General features: G+C 42.8%; 4 protein-coding genes across 6 annotated transcripts in view; 2 read left to right on the plus strand and 2 right to left on the minus strand.

Annotated features, from left to right (window-relative positions):
- The window catches only part of tbcd (tubulin folding cofactor D), a 28,584-nt gene extending 12,134 nt beyond the window's left edge, over nt 1–16,450 (minus strand). Inside the window, exons 1-18 of one of the 2 annotated variants that reach the window (XM_028985801.1) lie at nt 15,980–16,450; nt 15,839–15,889; nt 15,603–15,700; nt 15,413–15,514; nt 14,312–14,440; nt 13,735–13,790; nt 13,199–13,331; nt 12,432–12,477; nt 12,210–12,342; nt 9,655–9,797; nt 9,494–9,554; nt 9,303–9,377; nt 9,085–9,179; nt 4,910–5,066; nt 2,030–2,087; nt 1,822–1,851; nt 1,162–1,247; nt 631–711 (exon numbers count right to left, since the gene is read on the minus strand). In XM_028985801.1, coding sequence (XP_028841634.1) covers nt 631–711; nt 1,162–1,247; nt 1,822–1,851; nt 2,030–2,087; nt 4,910–5,066; nt 9,085–9,179; nt 9,303–9,377; nt 9,494–9,554; nt 9,655–9,797; nt 12,210–12,342; nt 12,432–12,477; nt 13,199–13,331; nt 13,735–13,790; nt 14,312–14,440; nt 15,413–15,514; nt 15,603–15,700; nt 15,839–15,889; nt 15,980–16,148 — 1,703 coding nt within the window. In that variant the 5' untranslated portion in view covers nt 16,149–16,450. Of the gene's footprint in view, nt 1–630; nt 712–1,161; nt 1,248–1,821; nt 1,852–2,029; nt 2,088–4,909; nt 5,067–9,084; nt 9,180–9,302; nt 9,378–9,493; nt 9,555–9,654; nt 9,798–12,209; nt 12,343–12,431; nt 12,478–13,198; nt 13,332–13,734; nt 13,791–14,311; nt 14,441–15,412; nt 15,515–15,602; nt 15,701–15,792; nt 15,890–15,979 lie in introns of both variants that reach the window. The other variant, XM_028985802.1, reaches the window with a different exon arrangement.
- Nucleotides 5,630–8,988, plus strand: znf750 (zinc finger protein 750). The gene is made up of 2 exons (XM_028985803.1): nt 5,630–5,941; nt 6,915–8,988. Exon 2 carries the CDS (start codon nt 6,950–6,952, stop codon nt 8,672–8,674), a length of 1,725 nt encoding a protein of 574 aa, XP_028841636.1. The 5' UTR covers nt 5,630–5,941; nt 6,915–6,949; the 3' UTR covers nt 8,675–8,988.
- A 1,135-nt stretch (nt 16,451–17,585) lies between the features above and the next one.
- On the minus strand, nt 17,586–21,584 carry fn3krp (fructosamine 3 kinase related protein). The gene is made up of 7 exons (XM_028986404.1): nt 21,468–21,584; nt 20,692–20,853; nt 19,045–19,196; nt 18,726–18,817; nt 18,541–18,623; nt 18,090–18,212; nt 17,586–17,999 (listed from the first exon to the last, which is right to left on the minus strand). The coding sequence occupies exons 2-7, from the start codon at nt 20,830–20,832 to the stop codon at nt 17,661–17,663; spliced, it is 930 nt and encodes a 309-aa protein (XP_028842237.1). The 5' UTR covers nt 20,833–20,853; nt 21,468–21,584; the 3' UTR covers nt 17,586–17,660.
- arl16 (ADP-ribosylation factor-like 16) lies at nt 20,825–22,749 on the plus strand. 2 transcript variants are annotated; one of them, XM_028986405.1, is made up of 5 exons: nt 20,825–21,166; nt 21,309–21,370; nt 21,447–21,563; nt 21,733–21,848; nt 22,344–22,749. In XM_028986405.1, exons 1-5 carry the CDS (start codon nt 21,106–21,108, stop codon nt 22,507–22,509), a joined length of 522 nt encoding a protein of 173 aa, XP_028842238.1. In that variant the 5' UTR covers nt 20,825–21,105; the 3' UTR covers nt 22,510–22,749. The 2 variants fall into 2 exon arrangements, with proteins under 2 accessions (XP_028842238.1, XP_028842239.1); XM_028986406.1 differs by having other exon boundaries at nt 21,312–21,370.
- Nucleotides 22,750–22,769: the final 20 nt, after the last annotated feature.

Consider the following 22,769-nt stretch of genomic DNA (forward strand, 5'->3'; position numbering starts at 1 on the left):
GTACATGCATTCAACAAATATTTTAGTCAGAAACCTTACACATTGAGTCTGATGTACGAGTAGATTATTCTATTCATCAAAGACACTCTCAATAAGAGACACAAATATAAGTCTACCGGCAGTCTGTTTTGGGATGTTAGTGGTCCATTTTTAGTGTAAAGTGAAGTGATTGTCACATGTGATACACAGCAGCACAGAACACGGTGCACACAGTGAAATTTGTCCTCTGCATTTAACCCATCACCCTGAGTGAGCAGTGGGCAGCCATGACAGGCGCCCGGGGAGCAGTGTGTGGGGACGGTGCTTTGCTCAGTGGCACCTCAGTGGCACCTTGGCAACCAGCAACCTTCTGATTACTGGGCCGCTTCCTTAACCGCTAGGCCACCACTGCCCTTTTATGCTGCTAGCAATATCAGAACCACACTCGAAGAAGCCACATTTGAAACTAGCTAGTTTACCAGAGGCTGGTCCTAAAAAGGCCAGCTCTGTTCATAATAAATATGTTCTTAATAAAAATATTAAATATTGGGAGCAAAGCACACATACACTTCTGAAATAGGAAGGGATATTAAAATTTGCATGAAAAATCCAGACCTTGGGTCAGTATGGGGGTCAGTAACAGAAGCTCACCCAGCCCAGTGATTGATCTTCATGGTAACCAGGTGGTCTATCATTGGCCTCGTGTATTCTGGGAAACCGGCAATATAGACGCTAAAGGGAAGAAACAGGTACTGCTTCACACACAAGGTAGACATGCAAGGTTTAATAATGATATAGTCTTTTTTTATGTTCATATGTGCTCCCCGGCAAAAACAATTCTAGTTTGTTGCCTCAGGCCAGCATTTTTTGCATTGCTCCAGCACTGTCACAGATGGCATCTGGTGATATGATGGTGGCATTAAGAAACAGGGTAGGGCAAGTCAGCTGAAGGAGTGGGTGTTAAGTACATTTCATAAAAATTAAAAAAAAAAAAAAAAAAAAACACAGAAAGGAAGAGTACGTTTAAGAATAGGAGCCGTAAGGCACCGTATGAGTGGTAAGAAAAATAAAAATGCTACGCAGTCCTAGATAAAGGCGGCTGTGCAAGAGATGCCGCCCACTCCACTGACTGACTGACTGTCTGTCTATTCAACCCCCTTTCTTCCTTCCCCCTTTACCAACCTGATGGACAGGTAGCAGTTATTCAGGTTTGCGACAGCGAAGTAGTCTGCGGCTGTGAGAATGTCGATGCCGTGGGGGAAAGTGCCCTGTGGAGACAAAAATGACCTCCAGGTAAAGGAGCTTGAGGCAAGATGTCTATGCCCACAAAATGGTATTCTGTTTTACGTTTGATTTTAAGTGACAAGTTAAATTGCGGAAGCATGTTCATGCATACGCACATTCATAATCATACTGTACGCACTAAATAGACTCATGGTGCTCATAATACATGGTCTGATGCACAAACGTCATCAATCGTTGCAGTGATTTGTTATAACTCTGCAAAACAACAAATCAGCACTGACGACAATGACTTCGATGTACCTGTTCAGTCAAGTGCAAACATGCTGCCGTTTCCTAAATCTGTAAAGCTGTAAAGATTCTAATCGTTTCTGTGCGGATATTCCTGTAAGTTGGGTTTTGTTGGAATTACTTCTTGTAACGGACGTGTAGAGACGAGAGCCGCGATAGCTCAATTGCCCCAAACGATTTACTTATAATGATGTAACCATTCTGTGCAAAAGTATAGAGTCAATCATCGTTCCAGGTCCCCAGTCTTTGCACCTTTTAAAGTTCTCTCATTTGGGGAAAAAAAAAACTGAGTGCTGAAGACTTCCTTACCTGTCGACCAACATTTTCCTGAAAGGCAGCCTGCAAAGCAAAACAAATAATGAAGTTTAACGTCACTGAAGTGGTTCCCCATATAAATGTGCACAGTTGAGACTTAAGTAATATTGAACACAGCCCATAATAGAATACAATCTGATGTCCAGGAAAGAAGTTAAGAATTTTGATGGCTTCACAGTAAAATGCGTATCTGAGCACTCACCGAGGCCGCTTTGCGGCAGTTGATGTCCCTGTCGAACACAGCCGTGATCACAATGGCACTGAGGAGAAAACAAAACATTAAAAACATAGATTTCAATTCAAATTGGAAACAATTACAGAGGTGAACATAAATCCTGTCATTAGACAAAGGGGAATGGACAGAGATGTCTGTGACATATGGATAATACTGACTGGTCATTTAAAACCACAGAAGGTTTAAGAAAAGCCACAAAAACGCATGTCTGTTCAATTTGGAACCTCAGCAGGTAGGCAAAAAGTGTACAGAATTAAAAAAATATCGGGTTTTGATGAGCAGTTTAAAGTCTGCTGTATGAAGTTTTAAGGTCAGATTTATTTTGTGGCTGAACAAGGTTAGCAATACGATGGGAACCAAGGAAACTGAACTGATTACACCTCTCGCCCTTCCATAGCTGGAAAAAGACTGGGTTGTCTGAGTTTATTGGATGCATTAAGGAATCAAAAGAAAATATCATGAGCACTCATTGCCCGTGTTGTCATTACAGACAGGAATGTTTTCCAGAACAATGAACAGTTACAATTTTAAGGAACATTACATTAGGGAATTTGTACATTCCTTTGGTCTTCATTTTTCATAATACAGTATTAGATGTCTAAATCGGGAAAATGTCTTCAGAACAACAATGATGTGATGGTGAGAAGCTCCTATATCCTCAAGGGCAACCAAAACATGTTTTCAACAAGCCAGCATAATTAATCATAAAGGTCTTCTGCAGAGCTGATCATTATCTGAGCGGCTTCAGTTCTTCATCCCCACTTCGTTCCCATCTCCATCCCGCTTCTCTCTTCTCCACCACGCATCGTGTCACTGCTGACAGGTTGTGTGAACGTGCCCGGGAGGCATTCCCACTGCTGCGCTCTGGCTGGAAAACGGTGCTGGCAGCCCTGCCTGCTCTCCCTGCCCCGCAGCTCTCGGCCCGGCCGCGCCGGTTTCGCTCGGCAGTGGAGTATGGCTGCGAGGGACAGAAAAACGGACGCAGGCCTTATCTGATGGATAGCAATGTGCTGTGGGGAAACACCTGTTGTCAGTCCAGGGAACCATTTACTTTCTCTCTCTTACACACACACGAGCAAAAATGTCGATTAAGCTAACCGTAATTTTTTGATGATAACACTGTTAAAAAAAATAAAAAATAAATGTAAATGATGTTGAATGCCGTGCACGAATCCATGTGCGTGTATGGAAGTTGTGGAAAAGACAGAAATGTTGCATGCTCTCATTTATCTCGAAACATAACAGTAGGTCAGTGAGAGTGACACTCCGTGAGCCACAGAGTGGTGATGAAACTCCAACAGGACCCGGCACGTCCAAACCCTGGCAGCCAAACGGCAACCGAAACCCAGGCGACGCAGGGCGAAACTTGGCAGGAGGAGTGTCACAGTGGAAAAGGGGGGGGGGGGCGGCCGAGGCTGATCAAACTGACTCTGCAGACTCCAGTTGCCGGCAGGCCAAAACACGCAGCTCGTATGCCTCATATGGCAAAAACATGCACTCACACACCCACCAAACAAAAACCGCAGGAGTCCCACGCAACGCCGCATGTTGGCCTTCGGGGTGTGGATCGTTTCGCGTCAGACTATAGCATTCTTTCCCAAACCAGCAGGTTAGCTGCGGTTCCCAACCTGGGGGTCCCCCTGGGGGGGCGCCAGAGATCGCAGGGGGGGGGGGGGGGCAGAATTGTATCTTCGCTGAGATTTATAAAATTATAATGGTGAACGTTAACTGTATAAAATCCCAATAACACACCCAAACTCTGTTTAATCCTGTATGCGATATAGACTAGCGCTGCTGGGTCGAGTTGGGTCTAACTACCAATTACAGCTCTAATATAGATGGTGATATAGATTCCTTCCCACATGCACTGTTGGAGGGGGTATTAGAGAGACACAGGCAGGGGAGCTTCAGATGCAAAAGGTTGGGAACCAATGGCCAAACCATTTGGAAGCGTGCCAGTAAACAGGCCAGTAGTAACCAGTAGTATTACCACAGACCGCCATGGCTTCCAAATGTGCTAAGCATTGCAGTTGCTCGGTGATTGGATGCAAAAATGAGCACAGATGTATTTTTTTTGTTCCGTCACGCAAAGAACCAGTGGGTTCATTTTATTTATTTTTTTTTTATGGAAAAACAAAGACACGACTTCCTGTTTGCGCCAAACATTGTGGTTGGTGAATGGAATACTTCACTTCTATAGGCCACTCTCCTCCTCGTCCCACCTCTCTCCTCTTCATTTGTATTTAAAACTACAGACACAGAAACGGCATGTCCTGGAGAAATCTCATTGTGGGACTGGCTAAAAGTGGCTGTAATTCGGAAAGAGACTCCAGATATAGTATTTAGGGAAGACTAAGAATTTTTTTTTAATTTAAAATAGTATTTAACCATGAAGTTCATTTGTCCATTTTTTGTTTTCTTTGTCTAATGATAGAAGTTGGAGATAAAAAGAAAAGGCGGGTTTGTCATTGTAGTAATCGACTACTGTTCTGCAGTTCAATAAAATAAGATGATGTTTGAAAAATTGTCAAGATTGATCTTTCAAAATGAATATGAAATTTAATTGCCTATGTCTGTGTTATACATTAAAGTATTTCCAACTAGTATTTCTAATTGAAGGACCCATGCCCATGATTGGACATAAGTGAGGAGGCACTTGAATGAGAAAGAACATCTTTCACAGCATCTTTCTCCAGCTTGATGGCCAGAATGGCCTCCTCCCATTAGTTTCTTTAGGGTTTCAGATGAATTTAAGTGAATATTTGTATTAAAGGACAATGTACCGTGAAAGGTAGAAAAGTGGAGAAATAGATACAGAAAGTGAGGGAGTAAAAGAAGTAGCAATACCTGGCAATTCTGGTGACAAACGGTTTGAGTTCGTTGGGCTCGTATGCTCTGGCGAAGGCCCAACACACATAGCAGGCCGCATCTCGCACATCGGAGCCCACGCTGCAGGTTCCCCTCTTCTCATCGTACGTTAGGGCCTTCACAATAAGGGGCACCACTACAAGACATAAAGTTCCACTTACAGAATGACTACAACAAATTTTTATTACTATGAATTGTAATCATTATTAACTTTCATGCCATATGTAAAAACAAATAATTTATAATAAAAAAAATAAAAAATAAATTTTTTTTTTACATTTTACACACACACACACTCAAGTATTCAAAACCTATCAATCATTCAAAAACCCATGTCAGTAAACGCATGGTTACTAGTGGTTAACCGAACAGAAACATGTATAATGCATTTGTAACATGGGTAAATCTATTGTAGATATACATGAATATGGAATAAATACTTTGTAAACAAAATAACAATTTCAGCTCCCTTCCACACCAGATCCAAATGCCTGAATGTAAAAGTAACGGGTGCATCCAGACACTCATTTGCCTGCATGCAAATTCACTTTACCGTTGAAACAGGTCCACTATGCTACTCACTAACACTCATATATCCTGCTTGAGGGGTCTTGTTGTGACATCTGTGGGCGGGGCCAATACTCAACCATGCAAATGAACAGCAGTGTGAGGGCTCCCTCCACCATGATGGCACCACAGAAGGCAGTGTAACAGTGCACGTGTGAATGGTGGCTCTGGGCCTGACTAATATGAGATGCACTGATGCTGCCTCAAGGCTGTGCTGTTTAGGCATAAGCCCCGCCCCCCCAAGAGCCACCACCTCAGATAGGGAAAGGCAGAGAGGAGAGAGAAGGCAAAGGCGGACGCATCAGAGAAAAGTGACCAAAGACCTGATATAGCGACCCATCTTTGGGACACAAGCAGATTTCGCCACGGTCACTTCATCGACTGGAACCAAAACCTTTCCATTCCGGACCAGGCGCACCTACGCAGCAGTCTGTGCCACGACAGGTAAAACTAGTCTTTGATTACTCTACTGTGTAAAGCGACTATGTGCCAACAGGAATGCTTCATACAGAACTCTTACTGTTTTATACTAGGAGTTAATACACAAAGTTGAAGTAAAGTAGCACAGTGACATGTACTTTTGACTGTAGGGAGCATCGCACCTGTTACCTAAGCAGTGCACTTCAAGCAGCCATATCAAATATATAATGTATATATCTATATCTATATATATTTGAATTCAAATAATCAGCAGTCAGCTTTCAAGAGTTTTTAGGGAAAAAGTGTAACCCAGACATACAGAGAGGATAAACAGAACACAAAAGAGGGATTTATTTTATATTATTTCAGGGGAAAAAAGGAAAGGGGAAGCGCTAGCACCTCCTCCTCAGCTTAAACTTGAGTGACGACTTTTTTGTGATCGTTGTGACAGCACACGACAAGCAGGTTCTGTTTAGGTGGGGCTTGACGCCTCAAAGGGCATGGCCCGAGGAGATGATCCTTTCACTGGGGAAAATATCAAACCCAAAAGGTGATCTCCAAGGCCCCCTGCCTCAAAATCAATGCTAAATGTGTCTCTCTTAACGTAATGAGACAAGTAGGCCACTCTCAGCCCTGGATGAGATCACCTGGAGGTGGATGGTGAGTTTGCGCTGCAGGTGAAATCATGGGAAGCAGGTGGCTGAAGTTTCCCACGCCGCCAGCACAGCTAATGGGAGCAAGTCCCTGCAGGTCCCTCTGAGTCTTCAGATTAGGCCTGTACCACAAGCCAGCCGCCATGCATAGGCATCCGAGCTGCATCCCAGCCATGACAAGGCATGGGCTTAATCACCAACTGTGATATTTAAGATGGAAGTCCTGCACGGAGTGCTGCGGTATTTAGTTTTATGCTGAGGGTTGCGTCAATGCAATGAAGTTGATGATATCTAATGATATCACACAGACCAGCCTCTTTACCTTATGTTACTATGTTTCCCAGCTGGATAGAAGCAGTAGCCTCCACCTGACGCAAACATGGACCCTCTGCAGGATCGCAAGCCCAAGAAGCCTCACTACATTCCCCGTCCACCTGGCAAGCCCTTCAACTACCAGTGCTTCCAGTGTCCTTTCACCTGCAACATCAAGTCCCACCTCTTCAACCACATGAAATACAACCTGTGCAAAAACTCCATCTCCCTAGTATCACAGCGTGGAGAAGTCAGCAGGCCAGCCAAGACCACGCAGGGCAGCACGCCTAAGGAAACAACCTCAACAATGCCAGTGGAGAAGAGTAGCCGAGCCCTCCCTAAGACACCTCCTCAACCCCAAGGTGAAGTGGTGGAGAACAAGCACAAGAATGAAGAGAAAGAAAAAGAGACCAGGGTAGAAGATGACCAAAATGATGGCCTTTCTCAGGAGGTCCCTCATACACCCAACGATACAAAGGACAACACTGCTGACAAGGCGGCAAGTCCCCCGACTCGATACTCGGCCTTCATTCCAGTTACCCCGAACCGTGACAGCAATGAAACCGAAGTGGCTGCTAAAGCCCAACAGGCACCAGCCACTGCTCCTCCATACCTCCAACCTTCAATCTCCTGGACCCAAACGCCACCAGCAGTAAAACCTCTGCTTCCTCACGTGTCTGCAGACTATTCACCATTCCTGCAACCTGAGCGTCCGTTACACTCTCTCTACCAGCCCTACCTGCTCGCTGGAAGCCACCCAGGGCATTTGAGTTCGCACTCCCACTTCTACCGATCGAGTTTCATAGAACCACAAAAGTCACTAATTCCTCCACCCAACACATCCCTTCTTCAGCCATACCACTATAGATATGGCCAACCCATCTACCCCCCACTTCCTTATGGTGTCTACCATGTTCCTGAGGTGCCGCAGAGCTTTCAAGGACCATATTTCCTCCCAGTGGACATGTATAGGCATGCTTTTGAGCTCAGAGACTACAGAGGTTACCTTCCTTCTTACCCACAGAATGAGTCAAATAGCAAAGACAGCGAGAACAGAAGTAACCAGGAAAAGGCTGAAGACAAACGTCTAAGCCCCATGACTGGCAGTGCTGCCTTTGGGTCTCCAGACAGTCCAAATGCAACAGACTTCACGCACCAAAACTCATCCATGCCACCCAATCACACCTCCCATGGAGGGTTAACACCTCAGGTGAACCCATCTTCCAGCAAACAAGAGGAAGGTGAAGACCCTCTCGATGACCTGGCTCCTCTAGACCTCTCAAAAAAGGAGGATGCCAAAGTGGACAGAGCTCAAGAAGACAACTCCACTGGCAAGTTGGGCTCTGAGCATGAAGCCGGCCAAGAGGAAATGCCCCTGAACCTCTGCCTCAAGGCCCGTTCTAATAGCCCCGCTTCATCAACTGAGCCAGACCGCTCTGAATCTGTTGTAGAGGTGGGTTCTATGGCTTCAGAGGCATTGAGACGGAGTACTTGCCAGGCAGACATAGAGCCAAGTGACCAAAGACAGACAGCAGCATTTGCCCTGTGTCAATTAGCCTGCTCGAACTCCCACAGTCAGGTCCGTACCATCCATACGGAAGTGACAGACCAAACACACATAAGCCTCCAAGCGCAGACCACGACAAAAGATGGCCCTGAGAACAATCAGGAGGACAAGGAAAAGAAACAAGAAAGCAAACAGCAAGCAGCACGGGCCCGTAACAAGACCAACAAAAGAACCAAAGGCAAGCAGGCCACCCCAGCTGCGAAGAGAAGGCCTCGTTGCTGCTGACCCGGGAGTCACGAAGGCTGAACTGAGTCGAAATAAAACTGAATTCTGATTTAATAGGATGCTGACAGAGCTCTATAACTCAAGAACTAAAGCACTAAATGTAAAAATGTTGATACTTTTAACTTCAGCTCTTCCTTGAGGCTTATGAGGATGGACAAAAAGATGGAAAAACAAGAAGCATATTTGCTGTAAATAAAAATGACAAGATGATTTTAAATACTGATCATTTTTATAAAAACAAACAAAACAATATGTTTATTGGTGTTAAAAGTTCTGTTTACTGTATTATAAAATAAAGATATTTTTTAAAGATATTATCTTTATTAAGCTATACATCGGTTGCAAACACATAAAGGCTTCAAGTATTAGAAAACAATCTTCATATGTATTCGTTGAATAAGTGGACGCACCATCAAAAAGACGCGAGGGTAGGAGCAGTCCCCTCCTACCAAGCTCAGCCAGGGCAAGGCAGCCTCCATGCCAGGCATTGACTGTCTCATGGAAACTGCAACACAGATCAGAAAAGTTGACCTATCAGATTCAGTGCCAATATGGCATTTGAATTGGAGTTTTATTATTATTATTTATGGTTCACAAATATGGAAAGAACAATCTATAAGGAAATTACCTGAAACAGTCCAGCACTGATCCAACAACCTCATCTGCAAGCTCTTTAGGAAGTCTCCCAGTAACCCTTCCAATTCTGCGATATGACAGTTTTTAGAACACACCATTATAAAATAGTTAGAATGCCACCATACAGCTGAATAAAGGAGTAGTCAAAAAGCAGTGGTTCAAATTCATCACAAATGCCTTTACCCCTTGGCTGCAGACCAACGCACTGTTGTCTCCTTGTCCTTTAAACCAATCAAGAGTTGCTCTGCACAAAAAAAAAAAAGGTGAAGGCCAAATTATTGGTTGCTCAGTATTTTACCATTGACAGAATATTCAAAATATGAGAAAGGAAAAGAGATGTCCACCTATGACATTCTCCACTTCTTCAGGAATGTCATATGCCTCGTCCTCAACCTCGGTGTCTTCTGCTGGGGTGAGGGCTTCGACTGGTTTGGAGGATTGAGACTGAGACAGGTTGAGCGTTAAGGAGCGGCTTCCCCTCTGGTACCTGTGCAAAACAAACGAATGTCTTAATGGATATGCTATGCTATACAAGCAATGGTACTTGGCCACTGTAAAATTTGGAGAGCATCTTGGTCATATTGACAAAATCACCTCTGTTAAGCTGCCAAAAGGAGGAGAAATTGCTGCAGACTACCAATTCATCAATGAGTGTCACTGTCTTCTAATATCTAGGCTAATGTGCCATTTTATATATTTCACTGCAATCCAGGGGTAACCAAGCCTGGTCCTGGAGGGCACCAGTTCTACTAAGCTTAGATCTTTACATGTTCCGACGCACATCATTCAACTTAAGAACTGAATCACGTGTGCCAAATGAAAAACACAAAAATGTCAGCACAAGTGCCCTCCAGGACCAGGGTTGACGACCCCTGAAGTAGTCTATATCATATTCATATGTTGTACAATATTTACAAATTATTATGCACCCAGTAAAACATCTCAATTGCATTTTTTTCCCCCAAAACTCCCAAAGCTTACTAAAGTGGTATTTAATTTGGTAAAATACATTTTGTGCAGAAGCACTTAATAAGTCAATTATTCTGTAATACTACTAGCTGTCAGTATTTTTTTTGTCCATTTTCTGTAACTGAATTGCAGATGCTACCTGGTTTTATTAACAAGTGAAGTGATTGTCATTGTGAAACACTGCAGCGATGCACACGGTGACACAACAAAATGTGTCCTCTGCTTTTAACCCATAACCAATCAGTAGTGAGAAGTGAGCAGCAGTTGAAAGGCGCCCCGGTAGGGCTGCAACTAACGATTATTTTAATAATCGATTAATCTTAATGCATTCATTTCCAACCCTTTATTCAAAAAACATGTTGCTCCTTGAGCTGTTATAATAATAATAATAATAATAACAATAAAATTAAATAAAAATGGACAAACACAAAAAACACACACATGTATGCTTTACATCTGCCAAATATAGACTTTAAAATAAATAAATAAATAAAGTGCCACCTGAGCTGCCACAACGATAAATAATTTGTAAAAAAAAAAATAAAGAACAATATAAATCAGAAAATTTTACAGGATTTGTTTGAATGTCAGAACTTGTTTTCTACACTACACTGCAGATGCACACACTCACAAACTCTCACACTGACACACACACACACTGCAAAAAATGCTTTTCTAACTTAGTAGTTTTGTCCTGATTTCAGTCCAAATCTCTAAAAAATCTTAAATCAAGATACATTTACTAGACACATGAAATAGCATAAGAAATGATGTCTTGTTTTCTGAAAAAACATCTCAAAATTAAGTGATTGTTTAAAACAAGCAAAATTATCTGCCAATGGGGTAAGAAAACTAATCTTAATGAGATATAATCTCAAACAGAAGTTTTAAGCATCACTTAATTTAAGCATCACTTAATTAAGATTTTTTAGATATTTGGACTGGAAACGAGGCAAAATTACTAGGTAAGAAAAGCTTTTTTTGCAGTGTAGCTATATACAACAACAGAATGAAAAATTAATGGTCCAAAAAGTGAATAAAAACATGTCTTTAGTCTTTTAATGCAAAGTAAGTATAGCACCCCTGCTTTACTACTGTTATTAACGCGCTAACGCTAACTTGTCATGCCTGTCAAGCTGGATGAAGGGTAAACATTTACATTTACAGCATTTATCAGACGCCCTTATCCAGAGCGACTTACAATCAGTAGTTACAGGGACAGTCCCCCTGGAGCAACTTAGGGTTAAGTGTCTTGCTCAGGGACAATAGGCGAGTCGTCCACGCGGAGACGCAGAGAACAGTCCGAACGCCGTTTCATCCCCCCTCCACACCTGTAGGTGGCGCTGTAAGTCCCAGTCTAGTTCTCCTCCGCGGCGAGTTAAATACCAGCACCAGGGACATTACGTTCCTCACTTCACAGCGGAACAAAAGTAGGATTCTGTAGCAACTTATCCTGCTGCTGAACTCCCTTCCTCCTCATCAAACACGCGTTTCAGGTGCTGGATCATTGCCGTGGTGCTCCCGTGCCGTGCCATATTTTTGCGCAGATTTCTCTACCTCCGCTTTTTTTTTTTTGCTCCGCGCTGTCTATGAGGCGCCAAACTCTGCTAGCATCTGTGCGTGAGAGAGACCGAGTGTGTTCACTCCGCTCCGCGCTCAAATAAAGTTTTTTTTTTTAATAATCAAACGTCTCCGCGTCGCGCGACATAATCGATTAGGAAATTCGTTGCCAACTTTTTTTGTAATCGATTCGTTGTTGCAGCCCTAGCGCCCGGGCAGCAGTGTGTGGGGACGGTGCTTTGCTCAGTGGCACCTTAGCGGTTTGGGACCAGCAACCTTCCGATTACGGGTTTTTTCCTTACCCGCTAGGCCACCACTGTATAATCATTACATTTTTTTAAGTAACAGGACGTATGTAACCAGATCTCACCTCCACTTAGCCAAACGAGGCTTCAGGAAAGTCAAACCCAGCCTCTGGACCAACTTCACTCCTAGTTTCCTCAGCACTGCCTGTTTGTTTTCTGAGAGCTGCCGCTGGTCTAGACACTTCATCACAGTGGGGGCTGAGAAAGAATAAAAAAAAAAAGAAATACATCAAATGAAAAAATGAAAGACTTCAAATCTCAGTTATAACTGGGGAGTCTGTACTCACCATACTGCAGAACGTCATCACGCTTCCCACGTTTGAATAGCTGGGCCTAGGAGACCAGAAGACAAAAGCAGTGTAAAGGTGTACTATTTATGTATTTATTTCCCAACCCAATCCTCAGAGTCTTCCAGTAAATCCAAGATATTGATTTAATTCAGACTATAAACACTGAAATTGAAAGCACTGGAGCTTTGATCTGGCAACGTGTCACATTTGATGAGCAGTGGGCAGCCATGACAGGCACCCGGGGAGCAGTGTGTGGGGACAGTGGCACCTTTGTGGTTCAGGACTCGAACTCGAAGTCCGTTTCCTTACCCGCTAGGCCACCACTGCCCCTATTATATTTGATCTGTGTGTTGACAAGAGCAGCTGATGAGCTGAAATGGTGCTTAAATTTCCCAAAACTTTTTTTTTTTTTTTTTAAACCAGTTTGGTTCTGTAGAGCAATGGTTTTCAGGCCAGGGAAAGCAGAGAAAGAAATTTCTAGGACCCCTGAACAACAAACATAATTAGTATTATTTATTAGCCCAGCATAACAAATAATCTAATAAAAAAAGTGAGATGTATGATATTAGTTTTGGTGCTTGGATGACTTGGCCTTATTCACAAGAAAGTGAAGAACAATTTTGCAAATTATTTGAAAAATAACTTTTTGCAGACTCCCACTGACCTCCAGGGGTTCTCAGACCCCATTTTGAGATCTGCTGTAAGGACCATTTAAGAAGATTCACATGTAAAATACAGGAGTTTAAATCAAAAGATAAGTTTACCAGAGACTGCAAAATACCATCCAGTAAAAAAGTGCCTTGCATTGTCAGGTCACTGGTCAGAGTTATGGTTGTGAGGCTCCAGTCCAGGAAGTCTCCCAAACGCTTCTGCTTGACGTCAGGTCGGGTCACAAATCTGCAAATACACAAATACAAGGAGACCAAAAATGACATGACTGCCCTCTGCTGTATGCAGAATGACATGCAGCACTGGAAAATGGGAGCTCTGGAGAATGGTACTAAAACACATGCCTTACAAGAAATAACCGCTTGGGCCAGGAGCTGGGGATGGGATTGTCATGGCCAATGAGACCAAGCTATGATTGTGGTAACAAAAAAAAATACCACACAGATAGTGTAATCTAGTCTACAAACTCTTTTTAGGCAGACCAGACACCACCGGGTCTCAAGAAAAGACATATGCAGAAGTCTGTGACGTGTCTAAGAAACCTACGGAACAAACTTAGTCACCTGCCCAGAACCAGCATATCCTGGTCCACATTAGTGGAAAGGGAGTAACGTAAAACATAAACACTTACTTTGAGACGAGCACAGACGCAGCATCTCTGCATTTGTCACCGACTTTCAGGTAAGACTGGAAAAAAAAAAAAAAATTGACTACACATTTTTTAAGTTTACATATACACATTTATATCTGAATACACTAATTCATATTTATTAAGAGTTTGCATAGTGTATTTTATTTATAATGTATTGTTTGTATATTTTTGCTGCTCTATGGTCCACTTTCTGCTATTACAATGCAAATTTCCCACTAATAAAGTGAAGTGATTGTCATTGTGAAACACTGAAGCACAGCACACAGTGACATAACAAAATGTGTCCTCTGCTTTTAACCATCACCCTTAGTGTTCAGTGGGCAGCCATGACTGTGTGCTCAGTGGCACTTTGGCAGCTGGGGATTTGAACCCACAACCTACTGATTACGGGTCCGTTTCCTTACCCGGCAAGCCTCCACATTATCGTATAAAATAAGATCTTATCTTACATATACAGTAAAGATTGTCTAATTACAGTGCAAAAGAACACATATTCATACAAACAGGCTGTGATTTGGCAAAGCGCATAGTGAAGTTGGTTTTGTCAGCACGTTACCTTAGCAACAGTAAAGATGCGGTCCATGATGGGCTCTCTGCTCAGGTCACCATCCAGGCGGGAAAGGTCAAATGGAATGAGACAGGTCATGGACAACCACAGAAGTAGCACGTAGCGTGTCTGCCATGTCTGAAAACATCCAGCATCAACAGAAAATCACATTCAATCAGAACTTCAAACCGAAAACAGGTCCAACCGTTCACAATTACACATTTTTACAACAGTATCTCAATGGTTTTTCAATTACTCCAAGGCAAATGTTCATGACAATACGTTCTCTGAAGTTTCTGTGCAAGAGAGAAAAAAAAAAAAAAAAAAATCACAAAAAGAAACGGACAGCATACATACATCATCAGCTGTAATTAAGACGGAGGTGCTGGAATATGGAAGCAACGCACGCAGCACCACGTGACGTGGTTCACCATGTAAAGCCAGCAAAGATACTACAGACCCACATGATAACTACGTACTTCATGTCATACATTCGTGTGTCAATCCAATTCCAATGACTTTTCCAGAACTTAAGATGTTATTTGGTGGTCCAAAACTTTTCAAGGCCTGGAAAATTTTAAAAGAAATTTTCCAGGTTTTTAACGAACGTAGGAACCCTGAGTAAATTTATAGCAAATGCCCATGAATCATCCAAATTGAAATCGTAAAATCAACCAAATTTAGACAATTATTAAGATGACAACCAAGTGATATGCGCTGTTTGGAAGCAAACTGAACATACACCAATATCTTCATTTACATGAGCTACAGTAAATTTTTATTTCAGGGTTTGAAATTCCCAAACACTCACATACATACATGCAAATCATCATATCGACTGCGGCATATTGTGGCTCAAAAACTGCACTCAGGCATAAAGTATCACACTGAGGGACATTTTCAACGTGCCACCAGAACTGTTGGTGATCCACTGGTTTACCAGCCCGATTTCTTTTAATCAAAGCACTGATTATCTATCTGTTCTGTTTTGTGTGGTACAGGGACGACCAATGTTTGCTGATGCAAAAGAAAAAAAATCAGATGAGCAAAGGAAAGAATTTGGTTTCACTAGCACCAGTTCTTCTCAAGTGTGAAACACACTACACCCACCGTTACGTCGTTTGGATCTTGCTCGCACAACAGGTCGAGAACCGGCTGGACGTCAGACACCTCATGAGGAAAGAGCCGCATGAAGACCTTGTACCCTCGGACCTGCAGCAGATTGTCAGTAATGGTCATTGCGGCCACAGGAAGCGCACGGCTAAGTCCGTTGTTTTTTTTTTTTTTGCCGAAGACTTGCCTTTGAGATGACGTAAAGAAATTTACACCCCAAGTGAACGGCGGGGGCTGGGGTCTTCTCGCTCCGGTTCAGCTCCAACAGCATGTTCACCATCCACTCTGATGGACAGGTGCCACGACACTCATCTCATGACTGACATTTTCACTTCATTACATAATCAAACGATGCCTAATTAATTTTTTTATTACACCTTTCAGGTCATGTTGGGTTTAAAGAGGGCTGGAGGGGGACGTTACCCAAGTGTGGATCTAGAAGATGGGGCTGCTCCTGGTACCGATCCATTATTGCTGCCAAAGTGAAGGAAACAAAGCACATGGGTATCTACAGATCGGTGGCGCGGACCACAGCGCAGAGCCCAGGTGAACAGCCCGCCTCACCCACGAACCGCTCCATCGCGGACTCCGTCGCCGTGCCGTCTGGGTAGATTTCGGGCAAACTCGCGATCAAGCTCCGTACGTCGGCGGTCTCGCTGAAACGGTCCAGGGCGCAGGACGTGGCCGCCACGTCCTCCGCGTCGCAGGCGTCGTCGGGGTCCGGCAGCGCCATAGTCTTCCGAGTTCGGAAGCTCTTCGTCCCGTCTCGGCCACCTTGGGTGGGGACCGGCGCGTACACGCGAAGTATCTGTCCACGAAGCAGGAGAGGCGGCGGGGGACGAGCGCGCAGATGTGGACGCGGGACGGGAATGTAGTTCCGCGTAAATTCGTACGCGGAGCGGCGATTAAAACTGTTCGTGAACCGCGCCGCACGTTTTCCGCACGAACAGACCCTCGCCTTCAACAGTCTGTTGAACGGCGGTCACGTTACGTTACGGTGCCGGGGGTCACCGCCTAAAAACTTCCGGTTCGCCGGAGTCCAGAATGTATCAGAATAAAAGTTGTCACTTGTTGACATTTCATCTACTGCTCAAGAGCATTAAATATTGTATTTAAATGTAATAAAATAGTTTAGTTCAAGCTCAACTTAGTTTAGTTTAGCTCAATAGTTTAGTTTAGCTCAAACTTTTCTCCGGAACCATGTAGCATTTAAACATAGGAACATATTGAAATCAAGCCAGTACTGACATTAGATAAAATATGATTATGCTCCCAATAAAAATATATGTATGAATTAATGTTTCACAAAAAAATCACTTTAAATGTTTTATTAACAGAGAACAGCAACCAGAGAATGCAGTGCATCCAAACATCTCAGTATTTTTTTTTTTTACATTTATTTCTTTTAATTAATTTGAGCAAATAATACTTAATAACAATGAATGTTTTTGGGAATATGACAAAAAGCATGAGTTTGAATGTATTTCCAGAAAACGGCATGCCGAGAAAACCGTTCACTCAACGTCTCGGGATCTTTTATGCATGTGTTGGGAATGTCCCGGCGTGTCTGCTTTTTGGAGGCAAATCTCTGTCTTTATTTGAGCGACATGCTTCAAGTTAATATTCCACTGTCACCAGCTTTACTTTTGCTTAATGGTGACTTTAGAACATTCCCTACAGCAGAGGTAGACACTCAGGTCTGGTCTCACCGCGGCCAGGAAAATGTTCATAATCTAATATTTAGATTATGAAGGAAAGATCTGTGGCCCGAATACACACAGCCAGACAGAAAACCTTATGTGCGTGGGATGCAGTTTACAATTTTTTTTATTTGCTTTGCTTCTTTCCAGTTTCTGTATCGTATTTTCAATTGTGAAAACTGAATAAAAACTTAATCCCAAATCCTAGCGGTTAAGGAAGCGGCCCCGTAATCAGAAGGTTGCTGGTTCGAATCCCGATCCACTGAGGTGCCACTGAGCAAAGTACTGTCCCCACACACTGTCATGGCTGCCCACTGCTCACAAAGAGTGATGGGTTAAAAGCAGAGGACACATTTCGTTGTGTCATCATGTGCTGTGCTGCAGTGTTTCACAATGACAAATACTTCACTTTCACTTTGAGACTATTGATGGTTCTAATTAATCTTTTCTGACAATTCAAACACACCCTATTGAAGCATTTTGTTCCTTTAATTGGTCAGAAGCAAAGCATGAAATAAATAAAGGACAGATTCATTTATCAGCATCTATTTTAAAAGATCTTTCATGATACGCAGTGAGGAACCCCTGTAGCCACCACCAAAGTGATTCCAGTGGTTGAGATAGTGGAAAAGCTGGTAGAGCTGATTCCTCTTTGCAAAGCCTGGAGACTTAGGGATCTTCTCATGGTAAGCATTGTAGAATGCCTTACCGAATCCACCAAACATTCCAGTAATGCCTAGCTCATACTCTGAATGGCCATAGAAGGCAGCTGGGTCAAAAATGATTGGGCCATCTGAGCATTCGGCCACATTTCCTGACCACAGATCCCCATGAAGAAGTGCTGGAAAGACCTCCACATCAGCAAACAGATGAGGGATCTTAAGCTGAACAGGAAAGTGAGTTACTGAAATGACACAAATTCACATGAATTCATGTGATATAATATGTTATTATTATTATTATCTGATTACTACCTGAAGCTGGGACCACAACTCATTGGCTTCTCTGTCACCATATGACTTCTCAAGCAACTGAAGCTGATGCTGAAGCCTCTGCTGAGAGAAAAATGCTACCCAGTCACCCTGCCACTCATTTACCTGCAGGACACACAGAAGAGAGACACGACTGATTCACTAATGTGCATGAATTCATTAGATCCTTGGTTCTTAAACTGTGATACCTGGAGCTCCACCTAGTGGTATTGGTCAGGAAACGCTGAGATTTTTGTTAATATTCATGACCATTAGAGTGTGGTTATTATTCTTAACATCAGTGTGGTAGAGTTAATATTCTCAATTGTGTTTGCAGCATTGTCAATGGAAGACAGCCAAAAAGAATTAATATTCAATCTTAAGCAATATTGCTTAAGGAATATTTATATATATATCTTCCTTGTTCTACTGCCTGTATTGCCTTATTGCTAACCTGTGGAAGGTAACCACAGCACGTCTTTACATGAAACCCAAACTTGTCGATAACAGGAATGTCAGACTGGCCCGATCCTTTCCCTGTGTTGGCAAATGGTACATATTAATTTCAAATAAAACACCACTAAAATAATAGACATTTTTATGGACTCGACTGTACAGGAACAGAGAAAAGTATATTACCAATGGTCTGCATCTCTGTGCTCTGCTTCTCTTTCAGTCTCTGATTATGAAGATGTAAGTCTGCCAAATGTTCCCCCAGTTGGGCCAAGTACCTTCGTAAACAGCCAAATATATGTGCATTCGTCAGGACTGACATCATTCACAGGGGAGAATTTTAAACAACGTTTCCCTGCACAATTGGACAAAGGCCCTTAATAAAACGTGACTAAATACTTCATAAATTACTTATAGTGCAGCTCAAAAAAACATTTTAAAATAAGTGTGTAAAAAAGAATCTATATAAAGCTAAGGCACATTGGGGAAAGACGGTCTGACGTACTTGCTCAGACTTCTCATATCCACATGCTCCATGGCAAATGCAGCTCCTCCTGTATCAAGCTCAATCACCTTCAGAGGCTTGGGTACTTTCACAGTGCCTGTCTGCAGCATGGCATCCAAGCTGGTCATCTCCCCATCGAACATCAGCTTGGCCTTCAAAGCACACAAAGCAACCCCAATGCATCAGCACCGTCAAAATCCACAGTAGGGCTGCAACAACGAATCGATTAAATTGTCAAAAATCGACAAAAATCAATTACTAAAAGAGTCGCGATGATTTTCATAACCGATTCATTGTGTTGTGAGACACGGAGAAATTCAATAGAATTTTTTTTAGTTGAGTGCGGAATGCAGTGAACACACTCAGTCCCTCGCACACTGATCCATGCAGAGTTTGTATGTAAAATGTAAATGGGAAAAAAAATTGAGTGTAGGTAGAGGAATGATACAGGGCCACATGGGCCATAATTCACTTGCATTTTAAGGCGTTTATAAAAAAGTGCTGCTTTGAATGTCGTTTCTAACGCCTGTTAGCTGACACTGCCAGTGGAAGCAGGCATCAAGCGGTGATCTGTGCTCAACGCGACCATGCGTTACGTGGAATTTTTTTTATACAAACAGACCACACGATACGCCTGGTCAAGAGTGTGGTCTGTTTTAGCAGACGTCTGGTCTGACCCGCCCATTTCTCCTCCCACGAACAGCGTGCTCGTCAGCACACGTGACAACAGAATTCTGAACCGCCAAGGTGCTACCGAGAAAAGCACCCTCCTCACACACTGCGTTTCACCAAGGGTGATGGTTAAAAGCAGAGGACATGTTTCGTTGTGTCGCCGGGTGCTGCTGTGTTTCACAATGACAATCACTTCACTTCTTCCCTCAGCATCCCTGCCACATCAACACCCTCCAGGCGGCTGTTTTCTGCAGCAGGCAACATGGCCTCAAAGAGCGAGCCTGAGCCAGGAGCATGGGGACATGCTCACATTTTCATTTTTGCATTGCAATGCAAAGTGTCTGAACAAAGGCAGAGAGTGTTGAGAGAACAAGTCCTGACATTCAAACAAACCTTGTTAAATGTTCTGGTTCTTTTTTTTTTTTATAAACTATTTATTGTTCTGGCAGCACTTTACATTAAAAGTCTATATATTTGGCAGATATAAAGCATACATGTGTATGTTTCTTGGGTTAGTCCATTTTTATTTTATTATTCTAAAAGCTCAAGGAGCAAGATGTTTGTGCACTTTCTAAAGATTTTAGTTCTGTTTTAGCATAAAGGGTTGGAAATTATTATTTAATCAGTTTCACCGATTAGTAAAATAAAAAAATTAATGGATTATTAAAATAATCGTAAGTAGCAGCCCAACTCCATGCTGTCCCTTTTGCACTGTTTCCTGAAAATCCAAGCAAGGGGGCCATCAAGGACAATAATGGCACGTGTTTTATAGAACAGGCAGCTGTCACACTGCTGATCGTGCAGATGCTATTATTTCTCTCCTCTGGTGAATGTTAAATTGGAGGGCCAGTCTGAAACTTTTAGGCAACCAAAGAAAACATTCCACACCTCCACAATCTAAAATGTCACTTAAAAAACGTGCACATAGTTTTCTCACCTACGTATAATTCTGAAACGAAAAGAGTTATCTTTAACCTCGCTCTTGTGGTTGATCTTGACGAACACTCTCCCGTGGTCGGTGTCATAGCTCTGGCCCTCGCTGATGCATCCGCCACCCGAGTGACCAGTGGACTTCAGCGTGGAAGTTCCCAACTCCTTCTTCAACTTTACCTCCATGATGAAACGGCAACCATCCGCCTACAGAATATCACTATATAATCAGCAACTCTCGTCTGTCTGTCATAGACTGTTTTGCTTCCTGTATAGCGTGAAACAGATGGCCAATCAGAAGAGTCTATAAATGATTGACAGGTAATTTCAACCAATCGACTCGCGAAGCCACCAAAAAGGCGGGGGTCGTCATGGTGGCGAGGCACGCTGATGTAGATTACCGGGCTTATTATCGTCTTTGAATTATGACGACTCGTACAGAATAAAACAACCGACAATATGTGCTTGTTGCTCGGTGCCACTGGAGTCGGAAAGACCCTGTTGCTAAAGCGTTTGCAGAATATCCTTTGAACGTCACTCATAACAAATAAGCATAGGCGGCTAACAGTTAGCCATCTAGCATCTTGTTGTTGACGTAACTGAGAGCAACTACATCATTTCGGCAGGTTTGTGAATTGTGAATTAGTCTTTAACTCAGCAACTACAATTAGCACAGAAGGACCCTCCCGCTGAACTGGGGGAACCTCCAGCCACTCTACCTACGGTATTTTATTAATAATTTATAATACGTTGTAATAAAAATGAGAATATAAAAGTAATAGTCGTCGCTCATGCTGTAGGTCGGAACGAACCTGACCGACCTGACGCTGAAGAAGAAGCAGCTGACCGTGAGAGAGCTGGGGGGCTGCATGGGACCCATCTGGCCCAGTTTCTACAGCGACTGTTCTGCTGTCGTCGTACGTTCTTTCCACCAACGCCATGCTAGACACCTCAAGGCATTATAAAAGAACTTTATTCCTTAGTTGTTTTTTTTGACTATTCACTTTTAAACAGCATACATGTTAAAAATAAAAAAAAACGATAAGAACACTCTGTGGTTGTTTTTGTGTGTGTGTGTGCTTTCAGTTCGTAGTGGACACAGCCAATATCACTCAGATCTCCTCGTCCTGCATCCAGCTGCTATCCGTCCTCTCAGCCGAACCTCTGCGGAACGCCCGTGTGCTTCTGCTCTTCAATAAAAGGTTGGGAATTGTGTGTTTTAGTCTTGTGGCAAACATGCATCAAGCAGAGTTTCCCATTCCTTATTTGCCACATGTATAATATTCTCACATTGTTCAAAACACTCAGAGCCCCGCTCAACTCACATAATGGAAGCAACCTCGTCCCTGTCTGGTTCTAAATGACTGTGTGCCTCATAAATTCTGTTCACAGCATTTCATATCTCCACATTATGCTCAAAATGTCATACTCAAATCTCCAAGCTAATTTGTGAAGCTGAAATCATCTGAAATAATTTGTATTTGCAATATTCCTGGAAGAGATGCTTTCAGTAAATGCTGTTACTTTATTTAATGGTGGGTGTGTTTAGCCATTGGTTGTCATTTCAAGTATACTTATAGTTAAGGATGTGCCATTTCCTCAGCAAAAACATATTATAGATGCAGCAGATAGGGAAGAAGAATGAGAAGTCCATGGTGATGTGTTAATTCGAGGCCTGTCTGTTGTCTTCTCCACAGGGATCTCCCATGCACCATGACTCTCGGTGAGATGAAATCACTCTTCAGGATGGATGATATTATTGCCTCTTCCCCTCAATCAATTACAACTTTAGAGATAAGTGCCCGCTCTGGCCAGGGACTCAAGGAAGTATTGAACTGGCTCAGTTCCATCCAAGCTCAGTGACATCACACTGGTCTGTCCCTTGTGAGCAATATCAAGTGACTTCTGCAGTAAACCAAGCATCGGTAATGATCATATTGTTGCTGACATCTTGTATATGATGCAATCAATTGTTCATTGTACATAAGGCATTCAAAAAAATGCGGTTAGGCATCTCCCGCCCTATACAAAATATGTAATCAAAAACATTTTTCCCCATGAATTGTAAAGAATTTTTCATATTAAAGGGAATCACTTACCAGACAAATGCAACTTTGAATGGC

The sequence above is a fragment of the Denticeps clupeoides genome, chromosome 7, assembly GCF_900700375.1.
Source record: "Denticeps clupeoides chromosome 7, fDenClu1.1, whole genome shotgun sequence".
Taxonomy (NCBI): domain Eukaryota; kingdom Metazoa; phylum Chordata; class Actinopteri; order Clupeiformes; family Denticipitidae; genus Denticeps; species Denticeps clupeoides.

Coding starts and splice junctions, on each gene's coding strand:
- fn3krp (XM_028986404.1), bottom strand. CDS start 20,832: ATGGAGGTAAAGTTGAAGAAGGAGTTGGGAACTTCCACGCTGAAGTCC. Junction 19,197..20,691: donor AGATCAACCACAAGAGCGAG/GTTAAAGATAAC, acceptor TGTGCTTTGAAG/GCCAAGCTGATGTTCGATGG. Junction 18,000..18,089: donor AGTTGTGGTCCCAGCTTCAG/GTAGTAATCAGA, acceptor TTTCCTGTTCAG/CTTAAGATCCCTCATCTGTT.
- znf750 (XM_028985803.1), top strand. CDS start 6,950: ATGGACCCTCTGCAGGATCGCAAGCCCAAGAAGCCTCACTACATTCCC.
- arl16 (XM_028986405.1), top strand. CDS start 21,106: ATGTGCTTGTTGCTCGGTGCCACTGGAGTCGGAAAGACCCTGTTGCTA. Junction 21,167..21,308: donor GTTGCTAAAGCGTTTGCAGA/ATATCCTTTGAA, acceptor TAACTCAGCAAC/TACAATTAGCACAGAAGGAC. Junction 21,564..21,732: donor GCGACTGTTCTGCTGTCGTC/GTACGTTCTTTC, acceptor GTGTGCTTTCAG/TTCGTAGTGGACACAGCCAA.